Genomic DNA, 25,878 nt, shown 5'->3' with positions numbered 1-25,878 from the left:
TTCAATGTATACAAAACTATTAAAAATATTGGTTCTTGTAGGTTATCCGGGCTGTGTAACCGTGGTCTTGGTATTTTCTTTCCTGACGTTTCGCCAGCAGCTGTGGCAGGCATCTTCAGAGAAGTAACACTGAAGGACAGTGTCTCTGTCAGTGTTACTCCTCTGAAGATGCCGGCCACAGCTGCTGGTGAAACGTCAGGAAAGAAAATACCAAGACCACTGTCACACAGCCCGGATAACCTACAAGAACCAATGAACTCTGACCGTGAAAGCCTTCGACAATATATTAAAAATATTGTTTACAATTACATTCAGGCTATGTTTATAAAGTATATATCAAACATAAATGAATTTCATGTTTAGCCTTGGGTCCCATCCCCAAGATACCTCATTATGTATATGCAAAAATTCCTAAATGTTCCAAAATAGGGACCACTTCTGGTCCCAAGCAGTCCGGATAAGGTACTCAACCTGTAGCAAGAGCGTGCACAAGAAAGGCTCGTTTGTCTCTTTGCTTATTTATTTACTTCATTTATGCCCTGCCTTTCTCCCCAAAAGGGGGACCCAAAGCAGCTTACATTGTTCTTCTTTCCTCCGTTTTATCCTCACGATAACTTTGTGATCCTCACAATAACTTTGTGAAGTAGGTTAGATGTTTGGTGAGCTAGTTTTCCATTTGCAGGGCATTCTTGCACACCAGAGAGCATTCCAAGAACTTGTCTTCATCCTGTCATTATCCGGCACGCCTGACCTGACTGCAATCGCGTGCACGCTCATTGGAAGGAGTAGCGTTCACGCGTAAGCAAGCCGATTGAGCTGTAAGTGATGACAGTGCAATGGAGGCAGGGGGTCTCCTGCAATTAAAAAAAAGAGCATTACATTCTCCGCTGCAGGCCTGTAGTGTCCCAAAACAGTATCTTTGTCATATTTGGCAAGTGTCACAGGGCTTCTTCATTTTGGAGGGCGTGCAACAAGTGACACCCCCCCCCCCGCTCCCACAGTATTTATTAACACTGGTGTTGGTTAACAACGGTGTGGCGGTGTGTGTGTTTTAATGGAACAGCTAATTGACGCAAGCCTTGATGCTGGACAATGGGAAAGGCTGAGGTTGAGCATCCGAGTGGAGAATCACTAAAAAAATAAATAAATAAATAAAAACCTTGTGACGATTTTTTATATTATCTAAAACTAAATAATCGTGTTGGAGACTTTTGACTTCCTGAAAACGGTTTCTGCTGGCAATCCTGCCACCACTCCTCCCTCCTGCCACACCCTCGAGGCAAAAAAACGGTCTCCGCCCCCCCAGGAACAACGTGAGGCGCCTCTCGACGCCCTCCAACCGCCGCCGCTTTGGAGCGACCAGCGCTGTATTTACCAAGCAAACCTGCCTAACGTCCTTTCTCTCCCTGGCTATTTCTGGGAACTGTAGTTCGCTCCTCGGCGGTAGTTCCCCTTCGCAGCCCGAGGGCCCTGGCCCACCATGAACTACAACTCCCAGGGTGCGTCGCGGCCGGTATTGTTCAGCCTGTGGCGCTGGGAGCTCGGAGGATGGCGGTAGGTTTGTAAAGGGTCCCTAGAGGGTGTCGCCCTGCAGAGAGAGGGTCAGTAAGTAGGTGAGTGAGGGGGCTGGGGAGCTCGGAGGGGCGGGGGGCAGAAAGGATGCTTCATGTTTCCTTTCATGCAGTTGTGAGCAAATCTGAAGTTTCTCTTGGCTGTGTATAGAAAGAAACCGTGCATATAATCACAATTGTTAGCCTGTCACTAGCAGTGGAAAAGAGCAAGAGTCCAGTAACACCTTAAAGACTAACAAAATTTCTTGCAGGATATGAGTTCTTTCTTTCTTTCTTTCTTTCTTTCTTTCTTTCTTTCTTTCTTTCTTTCTTTCTTTCTTTCTCTATAAAATGTTTTTTTGAATTTGTCGTCTTGCAGGTACTAATAACCAGATACCAAATTTTTGGGGATTGTAAGGAGTTACAGTTTGGATCGTGACTGAATTTTCCAGATGGCCACCTCCGCAGATCTCAGTTGGGAAGAAAATTTAACAGCTCATTGGTTGTCCGATGCTTCCCGGGCTGGAGTCATATTAAATCCGTCTTTCCCTAATTTGAAAATCACTCGAGCAACTAATATTGAAAGTGCCTCCTTGAGTTACGCAGTTCACTCGCTGCGCAGTTCAAGCTGCGCTTCTCTGAGCGAAGACTCTCTCCGTGGGGAAGACGCCTCGGAGTCTTGCAGTCCTTGTGAAGAAAAGCTGGATGAGGCTAAAACACCTTTTCCAGTTACGTTGGCTAAGAAACAGCCGATGCAGATGGTTAAAGATGGTCCAGCCCAGTGTGAAGCTCTGCAAAATGGTTTTGAATGTAGTCGACTGGATGATCTTTATGAAGGATGTTGCAATGAGCCACTAACGCAGAAGCTTGAGCAGGTAAAAACTTGTCTGTATTGTTTCTTCTGTCAAGGAAGAAAGCACTGGTGAATTCATAGGATGGTCAGGTGCAACTTGCAGCCCACTAAGTTGAATGCAGCCCATAAGAGTTTTGATGCAAACATCTAAAAAATATTTTCTTTATGCCGGTCTGGACTGTAAAAACTGGGGTGTTTTGAGTATCTGACAGGATGCCAGTATGAGACTGGTGACAAGCATTTAGTTGATGGATCGCAACTTGTGTAGGCCTGCTAAGGAGTCTTGGCCTTTTTAATTAAGAAAATGTCTTGCTTAATATCCTGTATCATTACACATTCCTCTGCTATGATCAGTGGGAATGTTGCCTATATCATCTGAAGGAGTTACACCAATAATGTGAGCAGGAAAGAGAATATTCTCAGCACAGTTTTGTGCAGTATCTGCAACAATATAATGTTGAGGGTGTGTATGTAAAGTGGCGTCAAGTTGCAGCTGACTTATGGCAATCCAGTGGGGGTTTCAAGCCAAGAGACTACTGGAGGTGGTTTGCCATTGTCTTCTCTGCATTATGGCTCTGGTATTCCTTGGTGGTCTCCCATCCAAGTACTAACTAGGGCCAACCCTGGTTAGCTTCTGAGACCTGATGAGATCAGGCTAGCCTGGGCCATTCAGATGCTTCACTGCAGTTTTTAATGAATTGACAGTGTGCATATGGAGCAATGAAATCTACAACATGGGGTTTACATGCTTTATTTGGTTTTGAAATTATATCAGAAAAAAACAACAACTTTGTTATAGCTTGCACATGCAGAAAATATAACGGGGATACAATTAGTTCACTTAGTGGATAGTCCAGGCTAGCCTGATCTCATAAGATCTCAGAAACTAAGCAGGGTCGGTCCTGGCTAGTACTGGGATGGGAGACCACCAAAGAATATTAGCCTCGATATGCAGAGGCAGGCAATGGCAAACCACCTCTGAACGCATTTTGCCTTGAGTTCGCCATAAGTCAGATGTGACTTGATGCCCCCCCCCCCAAAAAAAGTGGAAGCAGGCAGTGAGGAGTAAATTTTTGTACTTCCCCTTGTTGTGCATGCAGACATCTTTTGTGGGATTTAAACCAAGAGCTTGATATACTGCAAGCTGGTATAGATACTGAACTGCCTGTAACTGAGATACGCTTTACTGTACTAATACTGGATTTGTTAAAATAAAATTACCCCATGGGGGAGAGATTCTAGGAAGCAGCTTCTGAACGTCTCTGAATTTGGAATTGCATGTTCAGACTGCAGTTGGATGTCTGTCTGTGTTTACATGCTTGTGGGGCATGGGGGTTGCAAGGCACTTGGTGGTAGAGCCCATTCGTATTGCACTATGTTTGTGAGTTCTTACTGACATCCCCGTTGCCAGGGGGTTTCAAACATGCATCTTAACCAATGCCTTAGGTTGTATTGCTATATCTGGTTTGACACCAGTGGTGGTGGCTTCATTTTTTTCACCCATTTTGTTTGGATAATATTTTGAGAGTATTTCCAAATGAAAGTACTAAGTACGACTTGGTCTTTTTGACTTCTCCTTCTCCAAAGGCTTCTTGCAGACCAACCCTATGAACGTGGGTAGCTGCAGCTGTGATATTGATATTTTGTGCTCTATTGGCATGCTGTCCCTGATACAGCGAATAGAAGTAATTGGATCTATTCCTGGTCAGGGAAAATTTGATGAAAAAACTTAGTTTTACTTGTAGGCCGGCAGCAAGGAGGGGCTTTGATGCCAGATTTCCAAAACTTTTTGAACACCCAGAAAGGGTAATAAAATGGCACGTGTGCAGGCTGGTCATGCCAACAGCAGGTTCTCCATGATGCCCCACATGCACAAAATTGTTAAAAATATTGTATAAGATTAATTTTGGGCTATGTGTATAAGGTGTATGTAAAACATAAATGAATTTAATGTTTAGACTTGGGTCCCATCCCTATGATATCTCATTATGTATATGTAAATATTCCAAAATCCGAAACACTTCTGGTCCCAAGCATTTTGAATAAGGGATACTCAACCTGTATTGCATTATGTTGGTTATGCTGATGTTAGTTTTCAAAACTATGCCTCCCTTTGTTGTGCTCGAAAAGCTGAAAGGACTGCAGCAGCTCAAGCAAGAAGAGCTGAAAAGGCAACAAATGGAGCAAATTCAAAGGCTAATAGAAGAACAACAGAAACTACTTTCCATGGTTTCTGAGCAGCAGGCACACACCGGTGAGTGGGAATGAAGGACCAAAAGCCTTTAGAAATGCATTATAATTTTAGTAGCCAGGGCATTATTTTATTAAATATTTTATTGTGTGGTCATTGCTTTTCAGCATACAAGGACACTTTGCTATATGAGTCTTCAATCAGGAATACTCTTGTCAAAGCCAGAACTCAAGGCCAAGGGTTGCTTTCCACACTGCAGCTTCCACTTACATTTATGCTTCTCATTTAGAACTTTCTGGGATGCTGAGTGCATATCTTTATACCTAAGACCTTCTAGATATATGTTCATTAACCCAGGAACTCAGGGCTGCAAATGTGGTCACCCATGTTATCTGCAGAAGGGTAGGGTCAATTACGCTGACAGTGACTGACTGGCCCAAGGTCACCTATAGTTAAGGTTGCCAACAGACCTGGAGGAAAATTCTGTGCCTGTTTAACAGGCTTTTTTTTTTTTTTGCTGTCAAGTCACAGCTGACTTATGGTGACCCTTTAGATGTATCAAGGCAAGAGACCTTCAGAGGTGGTTTGCCATTGCCTGCCTCCGCATCACAACCCTGGTATTCCTTGGAGGTCTCCCATCCAAACACTAGCCAGGGCCAACCCTGCTTAGCTTTTGAGATCTGACGAGATCAGGCTAGCCTGGGCTATCCAGGTCAGGGCTTAACAGAGGCTTAGTGGGATGGTATTTACCAGGTGAAGTTATATACTTTTGTACCATGGAAAGCTCACTAGCACTATGTATGTCTATTTATTTATTTATTAGGGTTTTTTGGTTGCCGCTCATCCAAAGGGTCTCTCGGTGACTTACAACACTGAATTAGTACACCTTTGCTATGAGGTTAAGCTTTTTCTTGATCATAGTTTTGAAACTCCTGTAATTGGCTGAACGCACAGAGGTGGTTCTTGCAGATATAATAGACATCATATTATTATTTTGTATTTAAGGTGTTGCTGTAACAGAAGATGACATGTGTCTACAGTATAGTCACTTGCCCCATGCATCTTACTTCCCACCCTGTCATGTTGGAAACAGTGTTCCCTGGGACAGTGCGTCTTGTGTTTCTCCTGCTGGACAAAAAGATTCTCTGCAAATATTAAACAACGACCAAATATCAAAAGGAATTTCCTGTGAAGATTCTTCCTATGAGAATCGGTCATTAGAAATCCTGAACAAATTTGAGGTTGCAGACCAAACTTCCATTTTGGGTAAACAACCTTTGGTCTCTTTAAATGTTAAAAAATTATTTTGTGGCTTTCCCTGAGGCCTTTCCTTGTAACTTGTAAGAGTCACAATTAAAACATTTCTACAAATATGTGGAGGCAGGTGAAGTCATTTGGGAACTTTTAAATTGTGGTACTGTGTCTGCACAGCCAAAATGGAGGGAAATTTGTTAGAACCTATCTTGAGGGAGCTGCAAGTATTTATTGCTAGGGGCAGATTAAGAGGGACATCTGTATATATTTCTCTCCCACACGCACCCACACACATGCACAATTCCTGCATCCTCTTTATTCACTTGTATTTTTTTCTCTGGGTGTTTACAGCTTCCATATCACCTGGAAAATGTCTGTCTTTATTTCACAGGAGGCAGCTGTAGGTCTCCAGAACCAAATCTGGGAGGAAGCATGGATGGTATCAATAATGGTGAAAGCCCAGGAAACATAGAGACTGGGCAGAGGTGCTTGGAAATTCTCAGTGCAGAGGAAAGGTGAGTGAGGTTTTACATGCAGAAGGGTGTCTTTATACTGTGTCTATGCAGTAGGCTCAAGTAAGGTCAATCCATAAAGCAAAATGATTGATACGTGCTTCTAGAAATTGCAAAACAGAGCTCTTGCCTAAATGAAACAAACAGGAAAGTCCTAAGAATATAAAGGCTGTTGTTTATTTTACTGTATTTCATGACAAGATTTGACAATTGAATTTTGATCTCTCGAAACAGGCCCATTCCTACTGTTATTCAAGAGAGAAAACTGACATTTGAAGAATTCCTAGAAGAACAGATACGATTGGAAGAACAGCGGCTTAGCCAAAAGGAAAATAGAAAGGTTAAACTTTTAAGGTTACTACTGATTCCCCCCCTACAGCGTATGAAATTCTCCATTCACAATCGTGAAGTCAAGTCTTTGCTTCAATCATGGCATTGAGAAATTCAGTAGATGTAATATATAAAATATCACATATCTAGGCTTCCTTAAAAGTACTTGGCTGGTACATCATTCTCTTCATATTAATCTAGCAATCAGTCAGTGGATGGTGCTGGCATTTGTGGAACTTCTCCATGTTCCCCTCCCTCCAGCTGTCCTTTTGGGTTGTGGGACCTGCATAGTCACACAGGTCAAGAGGCAGCAGCGGGTAGAGGAAAGGAGGCAAAACCATCCTTTCTGCAATTTCCCTGCTCCCCGCTGCAGTCTCCCACCCTGCAGGGCTGTATGGGTCCTGCAACCCCAGGAATACGTTTTCCTTGGAAAGGATGGCTGGGGGGCAGGGAACATGGGAGAGATCCATGGTCCTTGCACCTGCAGGCTGGTGGATCCACGCCAATATGTTTTCTTTGGAAAACTCTGAAATCAGTGGGGTTTTTTACTTTCTTTTAGGAAGTTGGAAGATCAACTTTTCAGCAAGCAGCTCCTAAGCAACCCTTTCTAAAACGAGGTGAAGGCTTAACTAGATTTACTGGTGCCAAATCTAAAGTAGCCAAACAAAAAGAGAGCAAAAGAACTCTTTATCCAAATGCTTCAGAAGTCAGCAACACAGTTAAAGCGGACAAGCCACAGCTTCATAGGAAAATTGCTCCTTTAAATAAGGAGCATGTTTCTGATAACTCTGTGCCCAAAAAGGGTAATCAGGTTGCTAAGCCAAAGAAGGGTTCTGTTTTTTCCGCTCAGAAAACGACAACACACAGGAATTGCACCGGGAAAGTTATTCCTCTGTCTACAAGACAAAACCCCAGTGAAAAAAAAGTTGGATCAATGAAGGATCCTGTTGGGTCAGAGAAAAATAAAGAAAATCTAATAGAACTTGCAGAGCTGAACAGAGCGGGCAGCAAGTTATCTGGTGAAAGTCAGCAGTCGTCAACAGAGCCCACGCAAATGCTCTTTCATCCCAAATGTCTTGCAGATTTTTCTGAAAAAGACTCTCAACTCTCGTTTGAACTATCTTTCCAGAAGAAGTTGGAAAACTGGGATGCTGATAAGGAAAAGGAAAAAATTGAACTGGATGAATTTTTGTTTCTGGAGCAAGCTGCTGCTGAAATATCCTTCGCTAGCAATTCCTCGGTTATCCTAAAGATCTTGGATCAAGGGCAGCAAATTTCTACAGAACACAGAATGTCTTCTACTCCCGTCAAGTCGGGGCAGGCACAGCAGAGGGATGAAGCGTTGGGTGTTACAGAAGTGAATAAGAGAGAAGAGCTTCCTTCCCTACAAGCTAGCAAGGAGAGGGAGAGAGGCCCAGCTGCTGAATCACAGGCACCTTTCATAGTGAAAGATCACTTAAACAAAACTGATACTGAAATACTGTGGGCCTTTCCCACCACTCAGTTTCAAGATCTTAGAAATACAGGGTGGGGGGACGAAGGCGACTCCAATGGAAGCAGCGAGATGTCTTCTGCCTCAGAGGAAGAATTTGAAACTACCATAAAGCCTGCAAGGGAGGAAGCCAAAGGGCTTGCTTTGAATAGAGGCAATAGTCCAGAATACTCTGAGGGTACAGGACCAGATAAAGGTGCAAGCAGGGGTGCCAATCTTGATTTGCCGGGAAAAGATTTTACTAGCAGCCAATCTAGCGAGATAATTGTTGACGAAGCCCCTGAATCTCAAAGCGTATTCGCTGCTGCGGATAGGAATAAGGTTGAGTTTGATGATGAAAGATCGTGGTCTGACTTCGAAGAGCATGGGAGGCTGTGTGCCCAAGCATCAAGCAGTGACGCGGCTATCAAAGCGTCTCCGTCCACTGATTGTTCTGCTTGGAGTGAGGGGTTCTTCTCGGATAAAGCGATAAAGAGGAAGATTGCCACAATGAAGAAGGGGGATGCTCTGGCCAAGCAAAGTGTGGCAGACAGCGAGGTCACTGCACCTCCCACGACGGATCTGATGCTGAAGCTCTTTCCCTCTCTGAGGATCAGACAGAAGGAAGATGCACAACAAAGGCCTGAGACTAAGCCCAACATGGGTCAGGGAGAACCAGCAGGTAAGCCAGACTATGAAATTGAGTGTGTGTCCGACTGTATGAATATGTATTCCAAAAGGTGTTCTCTAAAAATTAAAGATTGAAAGTAGGATCTGTGATGTCGGTTTGCTGTTTCTTAGGCTAATGACCAACCGTGGAAGCCTATTTGGTTGGGGGTTTTAAGTTGTGTTAAAACTGACAATTTACTGCCTTTCTGCAGTTTTGCAGGTGCTCATAAATATGTAAAATGTTGTAACGGTTTGACTATTACAAGAGTCGTGCGTCAGACACATTTTCTTTTTACAGCTTGACATTGAGGAACTAACATTCCCAAGTGCACTGGGGCACGATTTGGCTGAGAAGTGCTACATGTTTTCCTGAGCCCACACTGGCACGGGGGCTTGTTTACCTTGCTGCGAGGCTCCACGTGAATGGAGTTGAAACCCATTTATTTGATTTGTTTCTGGTTTCACAGTGACTCACTGATACCTCTTTGTCTTTTGGGTAAAGTTGTGTGGGTAAAGTTGTGTGTGTATAATCAGTTAGAAAGCTGGTCTAAGGGTTGGTTAGAGAAGGTAAAATATTATCTCTCTCTGTCTGATGTGTATCTAATATGGTGAATCTGACTCCTGTTAGACACTGCTCGATCCCAGCTTTTGAGAGAGAAGCTTGTTGAATTGGAGACAGAAATTGAAAGGTTCAGGATGGAAAATGCATCTCTAACAAAACTTCGAGAAGAGCATGAGAGTTCTTTGGAAAATCTCAGGTAACGTCTTCAGAATCTGTGGTGTAGTGGTTAGGAGTGGTGGACTCTAATCTGGAGAACCAGGTTTGATTCCCCACTCCAACACATGAAGCCAGCTGGGTGGCCTTGGGCTAGTCACAGTTCTCTCTGAACTCTCTCAGCCTCACCTACCTCACAAGGTGTCTGTGGTGGGGAGGGGAAGGGAAGGAGATTGTTAGCTGGTTTGATTCTCCTTAAAAGGCCTGCACCACTTAGCACTCACCAAGTAAAACACAGCCAGTCGTTGTCACAAAAAGAGTTAATATGATTTAATTGATGGTTCCCAATGTAGGTCAATAACTTGTTGGAGAAACAAGTGCATAAGTGAATTGTATCCTACCTTAGGCTGCAGGATCTTCCTTTAGCCTAAGTTTCCTTTTCCAGGTGAGTTCCATTGATGGAAGAGCCATTTAAGTTGCTTAGTGGAATGGTAGGATACAGGCCAATATCAGGACCATGGTGGGGCTGTAGGCAATCCTATTCAAATCCAAACCTAGAGTGTGTATGTTCTCCAACCCTGAGGTGAATTGCCGGGGAATTGGTCTGTAATTTTTGCATAGATGACACTCTTTGCCAAAAATATCTATCTAAATTTTACTTAACTATATATAATAAAGGTAAAGGTCCCCTGTGCAAATACCAGGTCATTCTTGATCCATGGGGTGATGTCACATCCCCACATTTTCTAGGCAGACTTTGTTTACGGGGTGGTTTGCCAGTGCCTTCCCCAGTCATCTTCCCTTTACCCCCAGCAAGCTGGGTACTCATTTGACCGACCTCGGAAGGATGGAAGGCTGAGTCAACCTTGAGCCGGCTACTTGAAACCAACTTCCGTCGGGATCGAACTCAGGTTGTGAGCAGAGCTTTTGACTGCAATACTGCAGCTTACCACTCTGCGCTATGGGGCTCCTTAACTATATATAGATGTAGTCAATTTCCTTATTTCTAATAGCTGGAATTGTTTTTCAACAGCTGATTTATATCCATATAAAAACTGAGGTCAGAGACAGGAGGCAGAGGCTGAGGAGTTTTACTATCAAAAATTTTACTGTCATGCTGCTGTGTATTTGGAGATTAGAATGGAATTGAAATAAGGAATATTTTAATTTATAATGATTGGTCAGTAATTACCTCCTTCTGCTAACTAAAATGTACTGTTGGCAATTTCTGAAGATATTTCTGGCCTATTCTTGGTTAACTAATTCATATTTTGAGATTAAAAGGATGTTCTTGCATCACAAGAGGAGTCATAGAAACAGTGCCTGGTATGTTATGCCCTAGGAGGGCTTTTTCTTTGAAAATATTAAGTTGGTGAAATTCCTAAGGGGCAACAAGTTGTATGTCACATAAGTTTTGAAAGAGGATGCTTTAAACTTGGAAGATTTGTGAGAGAGATTAACAAGCAGTTAAATTTCAGGAAAGAAATTGCCAACTTTGAACAACAGAAAGCAAAAGAACTAGCTCAAATAGAAGAAATGAAAAAAGAGGAAACAAGAAAACTTCAAAAAGAGCGTAAAGTTTTTGAGAAGTATACCCTGGCAGCCAGAGCCATTCCAGATAAAAAAGAGCGTGATGAAATTCAGGTAAATAACTGGGGGAAAGCCTATACTTGATTGGGAGAACTTCACAAGAATACACACACCAAATGTTAAACCAATGTCCTTAAGGTAGTACTTTCATAACCACGAAGTTGTAAATATCTGGGTTGATTACATGGATGAAGAATGTCTTGAACATCATTTTTATCTGCTTTTAATTTGAAAATTTTGTTGGCTGCTGTTGTACAGAACTCTGGGTTCAGTTCTGCTCGGGTCTTTTTGGGTCACCCAAACAGTGGTGATGTTCAACTATTTCATAAAAAAAATTTTTTTTTAAGGAGCTGGGTACAGAAATTTGGATCAAGGCCACAGCACCGGGGGAGGAGGGGGTTTGTTCTTCCATTCCCATGTTGTTTTCACATTAAAAATCCCACCCCCAGCTATTGCTTGCCCCAAAGGAGGAGAACATACAAGGACCGGTAAGATAGCTGTAATGTTTCCTCTGCAGAGCAAATAGCAGCTGTGTGTATGATTCTTGCATTGCAGACAACTTTGTGAACTCCCTCCCGCAGTGCCATAACCACAGTCTGCATCTCGTGCTCTCCCTTGTGCTTACAAAGCCAACTGAATGGGAGTTCCTAATGGGCCTAGTTTAGCCCTTTGTTGTCCAGGGATCTTGGGGGATATTGCTATAGAATTGTACTTCGGATAGTAATGGGGTGCTTTTTCCTGTGTCTCTTTGCCCCTCAGTCCCTCCTTGAGGTCTTGGAATCCTCCTGCTTGTATTGTTACTGTCCTGTAGTTCCTCAGTTCCACCTGCATCACACCACCTTGTAAGGGCCACGTGGGAAATCCTCTGCTCTCCCTCTGCAAGTACTCTCTTTTGTCAATCAATCAGCAATGCTGATTCTGTGACCTTAGACAGATGATGAGAGGGAGGGCATCTTGGCCATCTTCTGGTCACTAGGGGTGCGGAGGGGGGAGGTAGTTGTGAATTTTCTGCATTGTGCAGGGGGTTGGACTTGATGGCCCTGGTGGTCCCTTCCAACTCTATGATTCTATGATTCAATGATGGGCCACCTCCTCACAAGTGTGCTTGTATTGTTACTGTCCCGTAGTTCCCCAGTCCCCCCTGTAGCCTGCCACCTTGTGAGGCCACATAGGATAATCACCCCTCCTCTCCTCCTTCCACACAACTCGCACCTGCCTTCGCTGTTCCTCTGCTCTCCCTCTGCAAATGCTCTCTTTGCCAGTGACGGGCCACTTCCTTACAAGCGTGGTTGTGCCAGGAATCCTTCTGGATGAGGACTGCCTGCTTCCTCTCCAGTTGCGGTGCAAGCTAGCTGTGCCTCTGAGAGTCCCCCTCCCAGGCAAAGTGGGCACTCTCGTCACGCTTGCCTTGAAGAGAGTTTGCCTCCCCCTTTTCCCTGTTCTTCTGGGCTCTCAGTCCACATTTCCCAGTGCTTTATTGAAACTGAAGACTACAAGTCGATGAGAAGTGAGTGCATTGATGACCCTTTGTGGGAAGAAGTGCGCTAACGTCTCCAAAATAAACGGAGACCACGCTGGTTTGGATATTGTGTGTGCTGCTGCCTTAGAGGGTTCTCCCCCCCTTCAGTTTGTATATTTTCATGTAACAGAAGAATAATTATATTGGCGAAGGCTTTCACGGTCAGAGTTCATCGGTTCTTGTAGGCTATCTGGACTGTGCCCCTCTTGGAAAAGTCACGGGTTGGAAGACAGAGGGGACCGGGGCTGTGCTTAGTTCAGATCTGTCGCTCTTCCCTAAACCCTCTTAAGCTGGAGGTTTCTCAGGAAAAGGGACAGGGCAGAACCAAGACCACGGTCACACAGCCCGGATAGCCTACAGGAACCGAAGAAGAATAATTAGCTCGTATACTAACTTTTTGGAGCGGTGGACTCAGATCTGGAGAACCGGGCTTGATTCCCCACTCCTCCACATGAGCGGCGGAGGCTAATCCAGTGAACTGGATTTGTTTCCCCCACTCCTCCACATGAAGCCAGCTGGGTGACCTTGGGCTAGTCACACTCTCTCAGCCCCACCTATCTCACAGGGTGAGTGTTGTGGGGAGGGGAGGGGAAGGTGATTGTAAGGCGGTTTGATTCTTAAGTGGTAGAGAAAAGTCGGTATATAAAAACCAACTTTCTTTTTTTAAAAATTAAGGCTCTGAAACAGCAGGTGGCAGCCTTGCAGGAAGATTTAAAACGGAGAGAAGCAAAATGGTCAACCACCCACATGCGTCTTAGAGACCAGGTAGAAGCTTTAACCAGAGAGAATACGGAACTACGGGAAGAGATCAAAATCATGGAAAGATTTCGTTTGGAAGCCTGGAAAAGAGACAGAGAATCTGCGAACAGTAGGAAAGCTGACAGCTATGGGGTCAGTTCCAAGAGAACAGCAGAGACTGCAGTGAGTTCTCCTTTCATGTCCTTTCTAGTTGACTGGGAAATAAATATGCAACATTTCACTTCTTTGAAACTCAACAGGGACCTGAAACTTGCTTCAGAGGGTGGATTTAATGAAAACCAAACTGCCCAGCTGACCGCGCATCTTAGTTCTGTTTGTGATCCAAGCTGGCTTAAATTTAAAATAAGATCCTCTTGGGATCTTCAAACACAATGCCTTTGCCAGAGTGAGTGTGGCTGAGCTACCAGTCTGGCTCTTTGAGGAGAGGGTTTGTGTGAGCAAATAAATGGATGGGGGGGGGGTGTCAAGGATTATGAACCTGAAAGAACAGAGCTTTATGACATCAGTCTAGATTAACAAGCTTTCACGTTTCCTGCGATTTTTATATTACTCTGTAGTACTTGTAGTTGTGTTGTAAGGTTACCCGCCAATCTGTTCTTACAAGTCCTAGGCAGGGGGGAGGAGTTACACTCCACTTCAAACTACTCTGGCTTTCCAAGAAAAAATTGATAATGGGTTATTTTGTTATATTTAAGAGTTAATGAACTCGTTCTCTAATGTGTTTATACTTCCCGACCCATTTATATTTCCGTGCTCAGTGGTGCAGTGTCGCTTGTGGCTTCTATTTCTGGGGTCTTTTCTGTTTGTTTCTTTTGTTCTGGTCCGATCTTCATAGACCTTGCCCATAAAGGGTGTGTTTCCTAAGAGGGCAACAGTATGGTCAGTAGGATATGAAAGCAACCAGGAATACAAGGAAGATTGTCTCATTCCTTTCACTGCTGATAACTTCCTCCTTGGCAGTCCACCTCATATTTTAAAAGTATTAGCAGAGAACTCTGCTTTGAAGATGTGGCTGCTGTGAAAAGAAGAGGAGTTGGGTTTTATACCCAATTTTCTCTACCTTTTAAGGTGTCTCAAACTGGCTAACAATCGCCTTCCCTACCACTCCCAAGACACCTTGTGAGGTAGGTGGGGCTGACAGTTCTGAGAGAACTGTGACTAGCCCAAGGTCACCCAGCAGGCTTCATGGGCAAACAAACCCAGTTCACCAGATCACAGTCCTCCGCTCACGTGGAAGAGCAGGGAATCAAACCTGGTTCTCCAGATTAGAGTCTGCCACTCCTAACCAGTACACCTTGCTGGCTTTCCCCAAGAGTAGGACGTGACCACGTGTAGGGCACTGTTCCTCTACAACTCTTCCTAAGGAAACTCACATGGCCAGTCCTGGCTTCCAAGAAACTGGCCAAGATTGCATTGTTTAGAAGGGATGACAGAATATTTTAAAGATGTTCTGAAAAGGCTGCTTCTTTTTCAGCATGCACCAGCTATATTGCAGAAAAGTCAGACGGTGTCTTCAGTACCTCAAGCAGAGAAGAGCAGCAAAACAAATGGGAAAGGCGACTTGCCCCCAGAAGGTACAAAGGCTTTACGGAAACTGATACTATTTCTAGATGATCTTTCAGTTGCAAGTCTTGATTTGTATTTCTTCTCCAGGGGCTGCTTCAGATTCATGGTTTAAGTACTAGTCACTCCATAGAGACTTACTCTGATAGTTCCTTGTTGGCTCAGCTTACAAGGGCAGGGCCACATACAGTGCCACCAAGACGGAACCTTTCTTACATGCTTCATCCCTCCGTCTTTACGACAGTATTTTAGAAGGAATCGGTTATGCCTCTGAATTTTAACAGTGCGCCTTTAGAAACAGTGATCGAAACAGTGATCTAATCATTGCAGAGATGACACATCAGTCTTAATTCTCAGATGGGTTTATGTGAAAAGGTAGAAATGTTTTTGTCCCGCACTTATCTTGAGCTTGTATCCCCCCCTCTCCACAGGATTTGTATCTTGATGGTCTCAAGGTGGACTGAAATACATTTTTTAAAATGGCAGCATTGACAAATTCAGCACTAGTTTTGAAGGCTATAGCAGGTCATGAGAGCATCATTGACTTATTTATTGTATGTGAAGTGAGTGGCTATTATCTGGCAAATCTTTGGTTAGGAGTTTTGAATATTATGTCTTAGTTTTGATACACACCTTCACTCAATGAAAACTATAAACTATCTCTCCCTTTAATAATGAGGCCTCTTTAAGAGCCAGGAATTCAACATGAATCTTTTGCGGTTCTAATTAACATTCTCATTGAAAGACTATCATTACTTACTAGAGAAAGTAGTTACCTTTCCAACTTGGCCTCTGGCTCTTCCTTAGTGACTCAGAGCTGAAAGATGTCACAAAAATGGTTTTGTGATGGAGTTGTCATGGCAACTAATTAGTGATTTATTTATATTTTCTTTTGAGGATAATGTTAAGGGCTCGTATGCATGATCACAGCTGTAAAACCAGTAGCTTTTCACTGGCTTTCCCAATTGTGGGAAATAACAAACTGCCCACTAGTAAATTAGATCAATACTCCATCTAGTCCATCAGTGACTTTCCAGGGTTTCAGGCAGAAGTCTTTCCTTCTGTTGCATCTTTTACACACGAATCTGCCTTGTACTGAGTCAGCTGTTGGTGAGTCAAGGTGGTTTTAGTCTACTCTGACAGGTGGCAGCTCTCCGGTAGAGCTACTATATCGTCCTAGCTGGAGATGCTGGGGACTGAACTTGGGACTTTCTTCAAACAAAGCAGATGGTCAACCCCTGATCTATGGCCCCTCCTTAATTTGCAGTACTAGGTGGTGGAACCTGGAATTTGTGGAAGACATTGATTCATAGGGTCGCCATGAGTTGGAAGCGACTTGACAGCACTTAAACACACACATACACACACGTATTCTATGCTATGCCCTGACCTGGATGGGCCAGATCTCAGAAGCTAGGTAAGGTTGGCCCTAGTTAGTACTTGGATGGGAGACCAAGGAATACCAGTGTTGCTATGTAGAGGAAAGCAATGGCAAACCACCTCTCTTAGTCTCTTGCCTTGAAAACCCTACTGGTTGAAAACCCTATCTTGAGCCTATAGCCTAAGAAATCCAAGATCTTATAATTTCCTTTTGAAATAGGAAGACATTCTGCAAGATCTAGATTAGCGGTTGTACCTAATGAGAGTTACTCAGACAACCCAGCCACAACCCATGACGACTCTTCCAAGACTTTTATGGTAACAAGTAAGGTAAGTTACTGTCTTATTTCCCCCCTCCCCCCCGATTTGAGAGGGCAGCACTGTGATCACTTTGAAGCGATTGTTTATCATCAGTGTACTAAATAACCATAAACCACTGCAGCATTGAAGGAGTAGCGTAATGCTTTGTATTGGTACAGGATTTGCCTTTATCTCTATATAGATCTTTTTTTAGCTGAGGTAGAGAAAAATGTGTGGAAAAATAGTATGGTCATTTAAATGATATTCTAGGTTGAGACTGTGGTCTATACCGCTGTGTATAGCTTATTGTTAAATAGGATCCTATTATATAATTTCTGTACTGCTTAATGTGTCATGTGAATAGTTATGCTGTGCTTCAGTTCTTTCTGGTGGCTCCAGACCTCTAAAATCCTAATGCACTGATTATTGAACATCCCATTTTTGTTTATTGTACTGACTCACTATTGGCAATCCACCTTGAGTCCCTGTGGGAAAGGCGGACTATAAATAACATAAATATGTTCTTGTAACATCTCCATCTAGTTGAATGGGGTTTCTATAGGAGATATTTCCAAGTATATCTCGGTCACCTGGTGACCACAGGAAGGCTGGTTTTGCCTCTTACTGTATTCAGTAGCAATTGTTTTCTCCCTTCAGAATGTTCTTGGTAGTGCAGCTGTTGACACCTCAACAGCAGCAACTCCCACCTACATAGATTCGGAAGAAGAAATAGAAAGAGAAGCCAGTCACCCTGATGGAAAGGTAAGTGACAGCCCTCTCCATTAAAGCGATTCCAGAACACAATAGTGGGTGACAGTATTGTACAATGTAATTGTATGCATTTCTGATTTCACAAAGAATGGACAGCTGGAAGCTAATACGCACGTTTCCAAAAAGTACGATATTGCACTTGTGCTGGGAGGGGTCTGTGTCCCCTTTTTTAACCAAATGTTTATACTGGTTTGCATAATTTTCATAAAGTATACTGGGGCTTTCTAACTTCAGCAGCTAAGATATTTTTAAGTCTTCTCAATATAGATTTTCCACCATGGCTTAAGCTGGAACCCAAAAATCATAGCCAATCTCTCCATGTTCTAGTCAATCATACACTTATGTGCTGAATTTAGCCCAGGCCATGTCTAAACCAGGCCTCCGTGGATCTGTGTTGTGCTTCATATTCTGGGTCTCAATGAGTGAATTTTCTTCCCCGTGAAGATTGGCTAGAGGCTCCTTACCTCTCCATCCAAACCTCTGGCTGAAGATTATAACTTGTGCTGGGGTCTCCAACAGCTTTCATTGTGCCCAAGTGTTTTTAGAAAATGGGAGGGGCCAGGTGGCGCTTTTGCCCAACAAGACTTCTAATTGGTCATTAGCAGTTTGATTGGCTGTGAAGGTAAAAGGTCCCCTGTGCAAGCACGGGGTCATTCCTGATCCATGGGGTGACGTCATATCCCGACGTTTACTAGGCACACTGTTTGCGGGGTGGTTTGCCAGTGCCTTCCCCAGTCATCCTCCCTTTACTCCCAGCAAGCTGGGTACTCATTTTGCCGACCTCGGAAGGATGGAAGGCTGAGTCAACCTTAAGCCAGCTACCTGAATCCAACTTCTGTTGGGATCAAACACAGGTTGAGTAGAGCTTGGACTGCAGTACTACAGCTTACCACTCGGCGCCACGGGACTCCTCAGATTGGCTGTACAGATTTTTTTTAAATTGCTTTGGTAGCAGTTGCCAGAACAGCACAAGGGTCTTCTCTGTATGACTGAAGGTAAGCGGCACCAGCCATTTTATGGCTGTGCCTACCGACCTGTGTCATAATTCCAAAGGTGCCCACAGGCTCAAATATGTTGGGGACCCGATGTGTAGTATTCAAGCATGTGAGCTGTCTGTTCTGTGGAAGGACACCTTCAAACACTTCAACCTAGCAGGCAGTAGTAGTAAAGAAATGTGCTTTATTTTACCTTTTTTTAAAAAATAGGTTGAAAAGATTTTAAAGGATGGCAGCCACCTTATTTTCTTCCCTAATGGCACACGGAAAGAAGTCAGCTGTGACGGCAAGACCACCACGGTAACCTTCTTCAATGGGGATATAAAACAAGTTCTAGAAGACCAGCGAGTGGTAGGTATCCAGCAGTTCTATAACTGTGTTTTTATAAATGCAAGATGCTTCTGTTAATGGCATCTTTTGAACTCTCCTCAGATATACTATTATGCAGATGCGAAGACTACCCACACCACCTACCCCACAGGTTTAGAGGTCCTACACTTCTCAAATGGACAAATAGGTAAAGTGTGACCTCTCCTTATTCACTTCATCTGTACCCTGCCTTTCCCCTCCTTAACACTGACCCAGAGTGGCTTATATTGTCAGCCTAACCTAACTCATAGGGCTATTGTGAAAATGGACGCGTATGTGCAACTGGCCCAGAGCCACACAGCAAGCTTCCATGATAGAGTGGATTTTGAACCTGGGTCTCCCAGATCCCCTAGTCCCGTGTTGGCGAACCTATGGCACGCGTGCCGGACTTGGCATGCTGAGCCATCTGTGTGGGCACGCGGGTAAGTTGCCCCCCCTTCCCTGGACTCCCCTCCACTATTAGCTTCCTCTGCCCGCTGCTGAAAAACTTCCAGCAGGAGAAAAAAAAATGGCGATGCTCTATAATTTTGCCTCCATAGTCTCTATGGTACACCAGACTATGGAGGCCAACACAGAGCGGCAGTGCCTCCTTAAAAGCGGCCGCACATGGCTGGCCTCCACTGTTGGCTTGCTAGTCGCTAGAGGAGGTAGGTTGCTCCTCCTAACCCGAGTCCGCCTCCCTCCCCGAGTCCCCAGGGTAGTTCTCCCGACCTGGACTGGAGTCTGCTGTGTTTCCAAGTGCATCTCTTCCCCCGCCCCCATTTTCTTTCCTCCCAGCCTGGGCTGGAAACGAAGCAGCAACTTTCCTTAGTTGGAGGGGGAGGGTAGTTCTCCCGACCTGGAGCCTGCGGGGTGTCCAAGTGCATCTCTTCTCCCCCCCCCCTTTTCTTTCCTCCCAGCCTGGGCTGGAATTCTCTCCTCTGATCCTGGAGAGAATAGGGATGCATCATGACTAGTATCCATTTTGACTAGTCATGAATAGCCCTCTCCTCCATGAACATGTCCACTCCCCTCTTAAAACCTTCCAAGTTGGCAGCCATCACCACATCCTGGGGAAGGGAGTTCCACAGTTTAACTATGTGTTGTGTAAAGAAATACTTCCTTTTATCCGTTTTGAGTCTCTCACCCTCCAGCCTGGCGGTGGCAGGGGGTAGGGGGAGGAGAGTTCTCCCTTTTCTTTCCACCCAGCCTGGGCTGGGCAAGAGGCAGGAGCTGCCCTTTACTCACCCGCAGGAGAGGCAGGCACTGGCCTTGGCTGGCTTGGGAAAAGGGATGTATTAAAATGAATGAGAGGATTGCCCATTTGAAACAGTGGGAGAGACTGCACAGCCCACTGAAGATAATGGGAGCCAGGATTGCCCATTGACTTGCATGCGCTCCTTTGAAATAGTTTACAGCACAAAAAATTGCAAAGAAAATGTGGCATGGATATTCCATTAAGGTCTCTGGGCCTAGCTACATTACTCTGCGACTGGAATGACAGCTGCCAGGACTAGAAGTGTTCTGCGACTGGAATGACTAGCCTTGGAGTAGAATGACAGCCCCTGAGATTAGGAGAATGATTCTGCAACTGCAGTGACAGTCCCAGGAGTGGAATGACAGCCCCTGGGACTAGCAGAAGTGTTCTGGGACTGGAATGACAGCCCCCAGAGTGGAATGACAGCCTGGTCATTCCAGTCCCAGAACATTTCTGCTAGTCCCAGAGGCTGTCATTGCACTCTGGGGGCTGTCATTCCAGTCCCAGAATAATGTACATAGGCTCAGAAACCTTACTGGAAAATCCATTCCACATTTTTTTTGCTACTCTTTCTCCATGAAGCTAAGGGTGGCTCACTTAGTTAGCCTGTTTTATCCTTACAACACTCCTAAGAGATAGCAAGAGACACCGTGTGTGTGTGTGTGTAGCCAAGGTCATCATTTGCAGTTTTGTGGTAAGAGTGGGATAAATGTGTTCTAGCCAAACAAGTGAGCTAAGCTTTATAAGTTCAGCAATAGACAAGGAAGCCAGTTGTGTGCATGTGTTTTGCTGTCAAGTCACATCTGACTTATGTCTGGTGGGGTTTTCAAGGCAAGAGACATTCAGAGGTGGTTTGCCATTGCCAGCCTCCGCATCACCACCCTGATATTCCTTGGTGGTCTCCCATCCAAATACTTGCCAGGGTCAAGACTGAGAGTGTGTTACTGGGCCAGGGTCACCCGGCAAGTTTCCATGGTAGAGTAGGGATTTGAACCTGGGTTTCTCAGATCCTAGTCTGACACCTTAACCACTACATCATGCTGGAGAACAACCAGGAAATTGTTAATCATTTAAGCTAATTAAAACCTCAGTATTCAGGTTAAATTGCCATGTTGCCACTTGGCGATAAATAAGTTGGTTTTGGGTTGCAGTTTGGGCACTCGATCTCTAAAAGGTTCGCCATCACTGCCCTAGTCCTTGGTTTCCCAACAAGGGGGGAATTTTAGGGTTTCGGGGGGGGGATTCAGCAAAGTGGGATGTCCTGTAGATTATGTACAATCTGTAAAATTGTAGTTTGTTTTTTTGAGAGACTATCTTGGGGGGGAATTATATTCTTAACAATGGTGGAAGGGGGGAATGGAGTAAAAAAGGTTGAGAAAAACAGAGTTTCACTTACCTGTAACTGTTGTTCATCTGATGGATCTTCTATGCAGTCCCACATTGGGACTGTGCAGGCCAGCCATGGATAAGATTTGTTAGCACAACATACTCTCTTGCTTCTAGTTAACTTGTAAAGTATCATGTATAATTGATGCTTCATAAACTAAAAACACTGTATACAGATGTATGTCTGAATGTTGACATTCCGTGTGATCATTATTGCAGAAAAGTACTTTCCAGATGGAAGGAAAGAAATTGCATTCCCTGACCAAACTGTAAAAAATATATTCCCAGACGGGCAAGAACAACACATTTTTCCTGACGGCACCATTATCCGCGTACAGCAGTAAGGTTTTACTTTGTCGGCTTAAATTTAGCCTGCATTTAGTTGCATCCTAATATAATAAGACAAGTAATTTACAATATTTTTGAGGAAAATTAAACTGCAGTGCTGCCAATGCTGTTGACCTTGACACTTCTTTCCACTTGCTCCTTGGCTAGCTGGAGGATTTACATGTGTAAAGGCTTCAGCTCGGACGTTTTATACTCTGATTAATCTTTAGACATGATAATGGAAGGGAACTCCCCTATGCTGATTAGGATTAGTGGCCCCAAGCAAAAACCAGGAAGGCCCCAAATATGAAGTACTAGCCAGTACCTGTTTTTTTTTTTTTTTTAAAGGTACGTTCTTCAGGAACCAACTTATTATTGGCCACAGGCCCGTCTGGCTGGCCTCAACCGGGCCCAGATACTTTTCAGCTCTGGCCCTAACCTTTTGGAACCCTGTCTAATGAGACCTGGACCCTGCAGGACTTAACTTCCGCAGGGCCTGTAAGATGTTTTGCCAGGCATATGGTTGAGGCAATGGTTTAGTAGTCAGCCAGCCCCCTCCCCCTTCCTTTTTCCATATTCCTGTCCTTTCCCCCCTTCCTTCTTGAGCCTTTTCCTTCCTTCCCTTCCTTTTCCCCTTGTAGGTCCCTAACTTTCCTGGATTTTCCCTTGTCTCCACTCCCTGAGGATTATTATTAGATCACTTGCAGCCTCTCTGCCTGCTACTGTGATGGGCCCTCTCTCAATTGGGAAACATCTATAGTACTGTAGGATAGCCATCTTTTACTCTGATTGTATATCTTTTAATTTCATGTTTTAGCTTATACCTAATTGTATCATATTACATTTATTTCTGTTGTAAGATGCCCTGAGCCTGACCTTGTTGGGAAAGGGCAAGGTATAAATTGAATAAAATAAAATATTCAGATAGTAATGAATTGTCCTGCAGTAGCTGCATTCTGCTCTATCCTTAGGTCTTCTGTTTTTAGAATTCAGCAAGAAATTATGTGTTAAGACTGCTCATGTATTTTTTATTAAGGGATGGAAGCAAGACGATAGAATTCAACAATGGTCAAGAAGAATTGCACACAGCGCACTTCAAGAGGCGCAGGTATCCTGATGGCACCACCAAGACTGTATATGCAAACGGATGCCAAGAAACAAAATACGCCTCTGGTCGAGTAAGAGTTAAAGATAAGGATGGCAAAGTTATAATGGATACTCTCCCACAAATGACAGTTCCATGTTGATTACATTTCATGTTTTCTTACTGGCAATCCTGATTCTGTTTGCTGAGAAAATATGTAAAAATTCTGTACATAATTTATAAAATAAATGTTTTTTCTCCCCTACAACTGTCCAAAACTCCTACTTGCTTTGAGCAAGCATGAGGTAATAATTTCTAAGGGTCGTATGCTCTACTTATACAGGTAGGATGAATAAGTGAGTCTGTTATGCTAATTTATACACAAGAGTTCTTCAGTGATTCATATTCACAGCCACGAATGGAAGATGAATATTATTCCTTAGTAGGGAGCCATGTCCTCCTATATGCAGCCCCAGGAAAAGGAAGTTCCTCCCAGTAAGCCACCTTACCTCTTGCTTTACTTTGAGGCTATGAATAAAATTACATATTGTGCACATATGGGGAGGGGCCATGACTCAGTGGTAGAGCATCTGCTTGGCATGCAGAAGGTCCCAGGTTTAATCCCCAGCATCTCCAGTTAAAGCGACTAGGCAGGTAGGAGATGTGAAAGACCTTCCTCTGCCTGAGACCCTGGAGAGCTGCTGCTGGTCTGAGTAGACAATACTGACTTTGATGGACCTTGATGATCTGATTCAGTACAAGGCAGCTTCATGTGTTCATATGCATATTACTCATATCTGAGGGAAGAGTTCGGAGAGCCGCACTCAACGGGCCAAAGAGCCGCATGCGGCTTAGGAGCCGCAGTTTGCAGACCCCTGCCCTAGGACTACACTTGCACAGAAAAAGAAATCAACTTATTTCTACTTGCAGAAAGGATTGCATGAGATTTTCTGCAACAGCAGCTTCTGCTCTAGTTTACGCCCCTGCATAATAACGTAAAAATAGATCTTCTGCAACCATCTCCTCCCTTTCCCATATTGTAGCGGAAAGCCATGATGAGAACAAGCAGGTGCTAGAGTTCACTTCCTGAAACCTTGGGATTCCTCTTGTGCACAACTGGCCACTGCAATCTTTTTCTTGCATTTCCACTTGCACAAAAGTCCTAACCCTAAACATAGTGCTTGGCACAAACATGTATGTAATTCATCAAACACCACACGGATGTAATATTATGAAGACTGTTCCCATTTTACTTATTTTACAATATGGAGTTGTAAGCCCCCAATTTCTGCACCCCATCAGCAAAGGTTGTGCGCTTTAATCTTTCTTACTCATCTTCCACTTGACCATGTTATTGGGAAAGAAAGACAATTTGACACAGAAGGATGGTAAAGAAAAATGAATTTCAACACAAGCTAATTTTCCAATGCAAGAACAAGTTTTTTTTTTATTATTGAACTTCCTTCAGCATTTCTAAACAAAAAAGCGTTCAAGCACTCCCATGCTATAGAAATAAGGAGGGGGTCCAATAGAACAGCCTCTTGAGGTCAGATTGTTTTAGCCAAAGGGAATGTTATCTAAAATATAAAATTAAAACTAAGATCCTACAATGCACAGAAATGTTATAATTTCCCCCCAAAGCGAACCAAAGGGATTGTTATCTAAAAAATAAAATTAAAACTTAGATCCTTACAATGCACAGAAATGTTATAATTTCCCCCCAAAAGCGAACCAAGCATTTGAAAAACACACACACCACCTTCCTTGAAAAAAAAAACAAAACCAAAAAAACACACAAAAAAACACACCCTATTTCCCATCCTGTTCCTCTAATTTTTACAAAGTGCCTCATCCTTCTTGGTCACCCTTGTTTTTACATACTCTTTTCCCTCAAAGCAGCACATAATTTGAGCCAGGGCTTCTCAAGGCACAGCTCCAGAAACTTTCAGTATTAGGGCTGCACTCTGAATACACTTGTGAAAAGTATCTATGTGAACATACGTAGAACTGTGCCCCCTCCCCCAAGCAATCACAACCAGTCACTCCCTGCAATAAATTCCCCCTGGTGAAAAGATGAGGACTTGGAGGTAGGCTTTATCTAGATCCTGCAAATTAAGCACTTCATGGAAGGTGGAGGAAGCCGAGCAAGATGCTCCTGTGGAAACAGAACCCTCCTTTCAACGGCATAACTCAGATCTCGCTTTCCTTTCCTCCTAGTCAATTTACTACTTAAATCTGTTACCAAGATTTAAGCCCAGGAGACACCTATTACAATGCTATCGATTCTTCCCTCCTTTTGTGGGCATGGTTCAATGTAGGATAGCCAGATCAGTAATCTAGTTTTGGTTAAAACCACTTAGGTTTGCCACTGCTTGTAGACATTTTCTGCAACAAATTCCAAACTCCTTGTGCAGAGCTGAAAAGTGGTTCACACAGAAAGATTCATTAAGGTTCTGGAGTAAATATTACAATAAGATGAAGTTATCAACTTAATGCAAATACACATAAGGCCTCCTAGTTTAGCAAAAATGTCTTAATAGTTTAGCATACTTACTTGGGTCACTGACTTAACTCAGCCAATCCCATTTCTACCAGCTTCATGTGAACCAGGTGTCCATCTTCATACAAAAACACACAATGATCTGGTGAGTGAGTCTGAAAGACAGAGGGGCTATGTAAAAAGGCAAAACAGACCGCCAGATTCAGAACAAGCATTAGGGTTTCCAAAACTACTGACTGCAGGCAGATGTGTAATAAAGGGAGCAAACACCGGTGGGGTTTGCAGGCAGCCTTGTGGGTGGGGAGGCCTTTGTCTGACCCCACACTGGTGGGGTACGTGGGAAGAGATCTTAGAAGGCCAGGCAGCAGACCTGCTTTCCGCCCTCTTCGTCCTCCTCCGGCCACACCGTCCCAGCACCCTCCCTCCCTGCAATTCAGACCGGGCACAGCTGGCTACCTCTGTTTGGGGCAAAGTGGGAATGTTTTGCCCCCATGGCTCAACTGGATGCAAGCTGGGAGCGGTGGTTCACTTACTAAAAATACAGAGGGAATGG

General features: G+C 43.9%; 2 protein-coding genes across 2 annotated transcripts in view; one reads left to right on the top strand and one right to left on the bottom strand.

Moving 5' to 3' along the window:
• Positions 1-2,002: 2,002 nt before the first annotated feature.
• Positions 2,003-23,006, top strand: CENPJ (centromere protein J). The gene is made up of 16 exons (XM_056858342.1): positions 2,003-2,425; positions 4,534-4,657; positions 5,600-5,860; positions 6,240-6,363; positions 6,595-6,700; positions 7,250-8,843; positions 9,459-9,588; positions 11,024-11,189; positions 13,330-13,575; positions 14,888-14,987; positions 16,577-16,686; positions 17,314-17,418; positions 18,633-18,773; positions 18,855-18,939; positions 21,634-21,754; positions 22,778-23,006. The coding sequence occupies exons 1-16, from the start codon at positions 2,003-2,005 to the stop codon at positions 22,986-22,988; spliced, it is 4,047 nt and encodes a 1,348-aa protein (XP_056714320.1). The 3' UTR covers positions 22,989-23,006.
• Positions 23,007-25,384: 2,378 nt separating this feature from the next.
• The window catches only part of RNF17 (ring finger protein 17), a 66,876-nt gene continuing 66,382 nt past the window's right edge, over positions 25,385-25,878 (bottom strand). The window contains exon 36 of the mRNA XM_056858884.1: positions 25,385-25,480. Coding sequence (XP_056714862.1) covers positions 25,385-25,480 — 96 coding nt within the window. The remainder of the gene's footprint in view (positions 25,481-25,878) is intronic.

Source organism: Euleptes europaea, chromosome 12 (genome assembly GCF_029931775.1).
Source record: "Euleptes europaea isolate rEulEur1 chromosome 12, rEulEur1.hap1, whole genome shotgun sequence".
NCBI classification, from domain to species: Eukaryota; Metazoa; Chordata; class Lepidosauria; order Squamata; family Sphaerodactylidae; genus Euleptes; species Euleptes europaea.
The sequence above is the reverse complement of the archived record's forward strand: the minus strand, read 5'-3'. Positions and strand labels throughout refer to the sequence as shown.

Excerpts from the sequence above, each read along its gene's own strand:
- CENPJ (XM_056858342.1), top strand. The coding sequence starts at position 2,003 with ATGGCCACCTCCGCAGATCTCAGTTGGGAAGAAAATTTAACAGCTCAT. Across the intron at positions 16,687-17,313 it reads CTTTTATGGTAACAAGTAAG|AATGTTCTTGGTAGTGCAGC; the intron begins GTAAGTTACTGT and ends TTCTCCCTTCAG. Across the intron at positions 17,419-18,632 it reads CCAGTCACCCTGATGGAAAG|GTTGAAAAGATTTTAAAGGA; the intron begins GTAAGTGACAGC and ends TTTAAAAAATAG.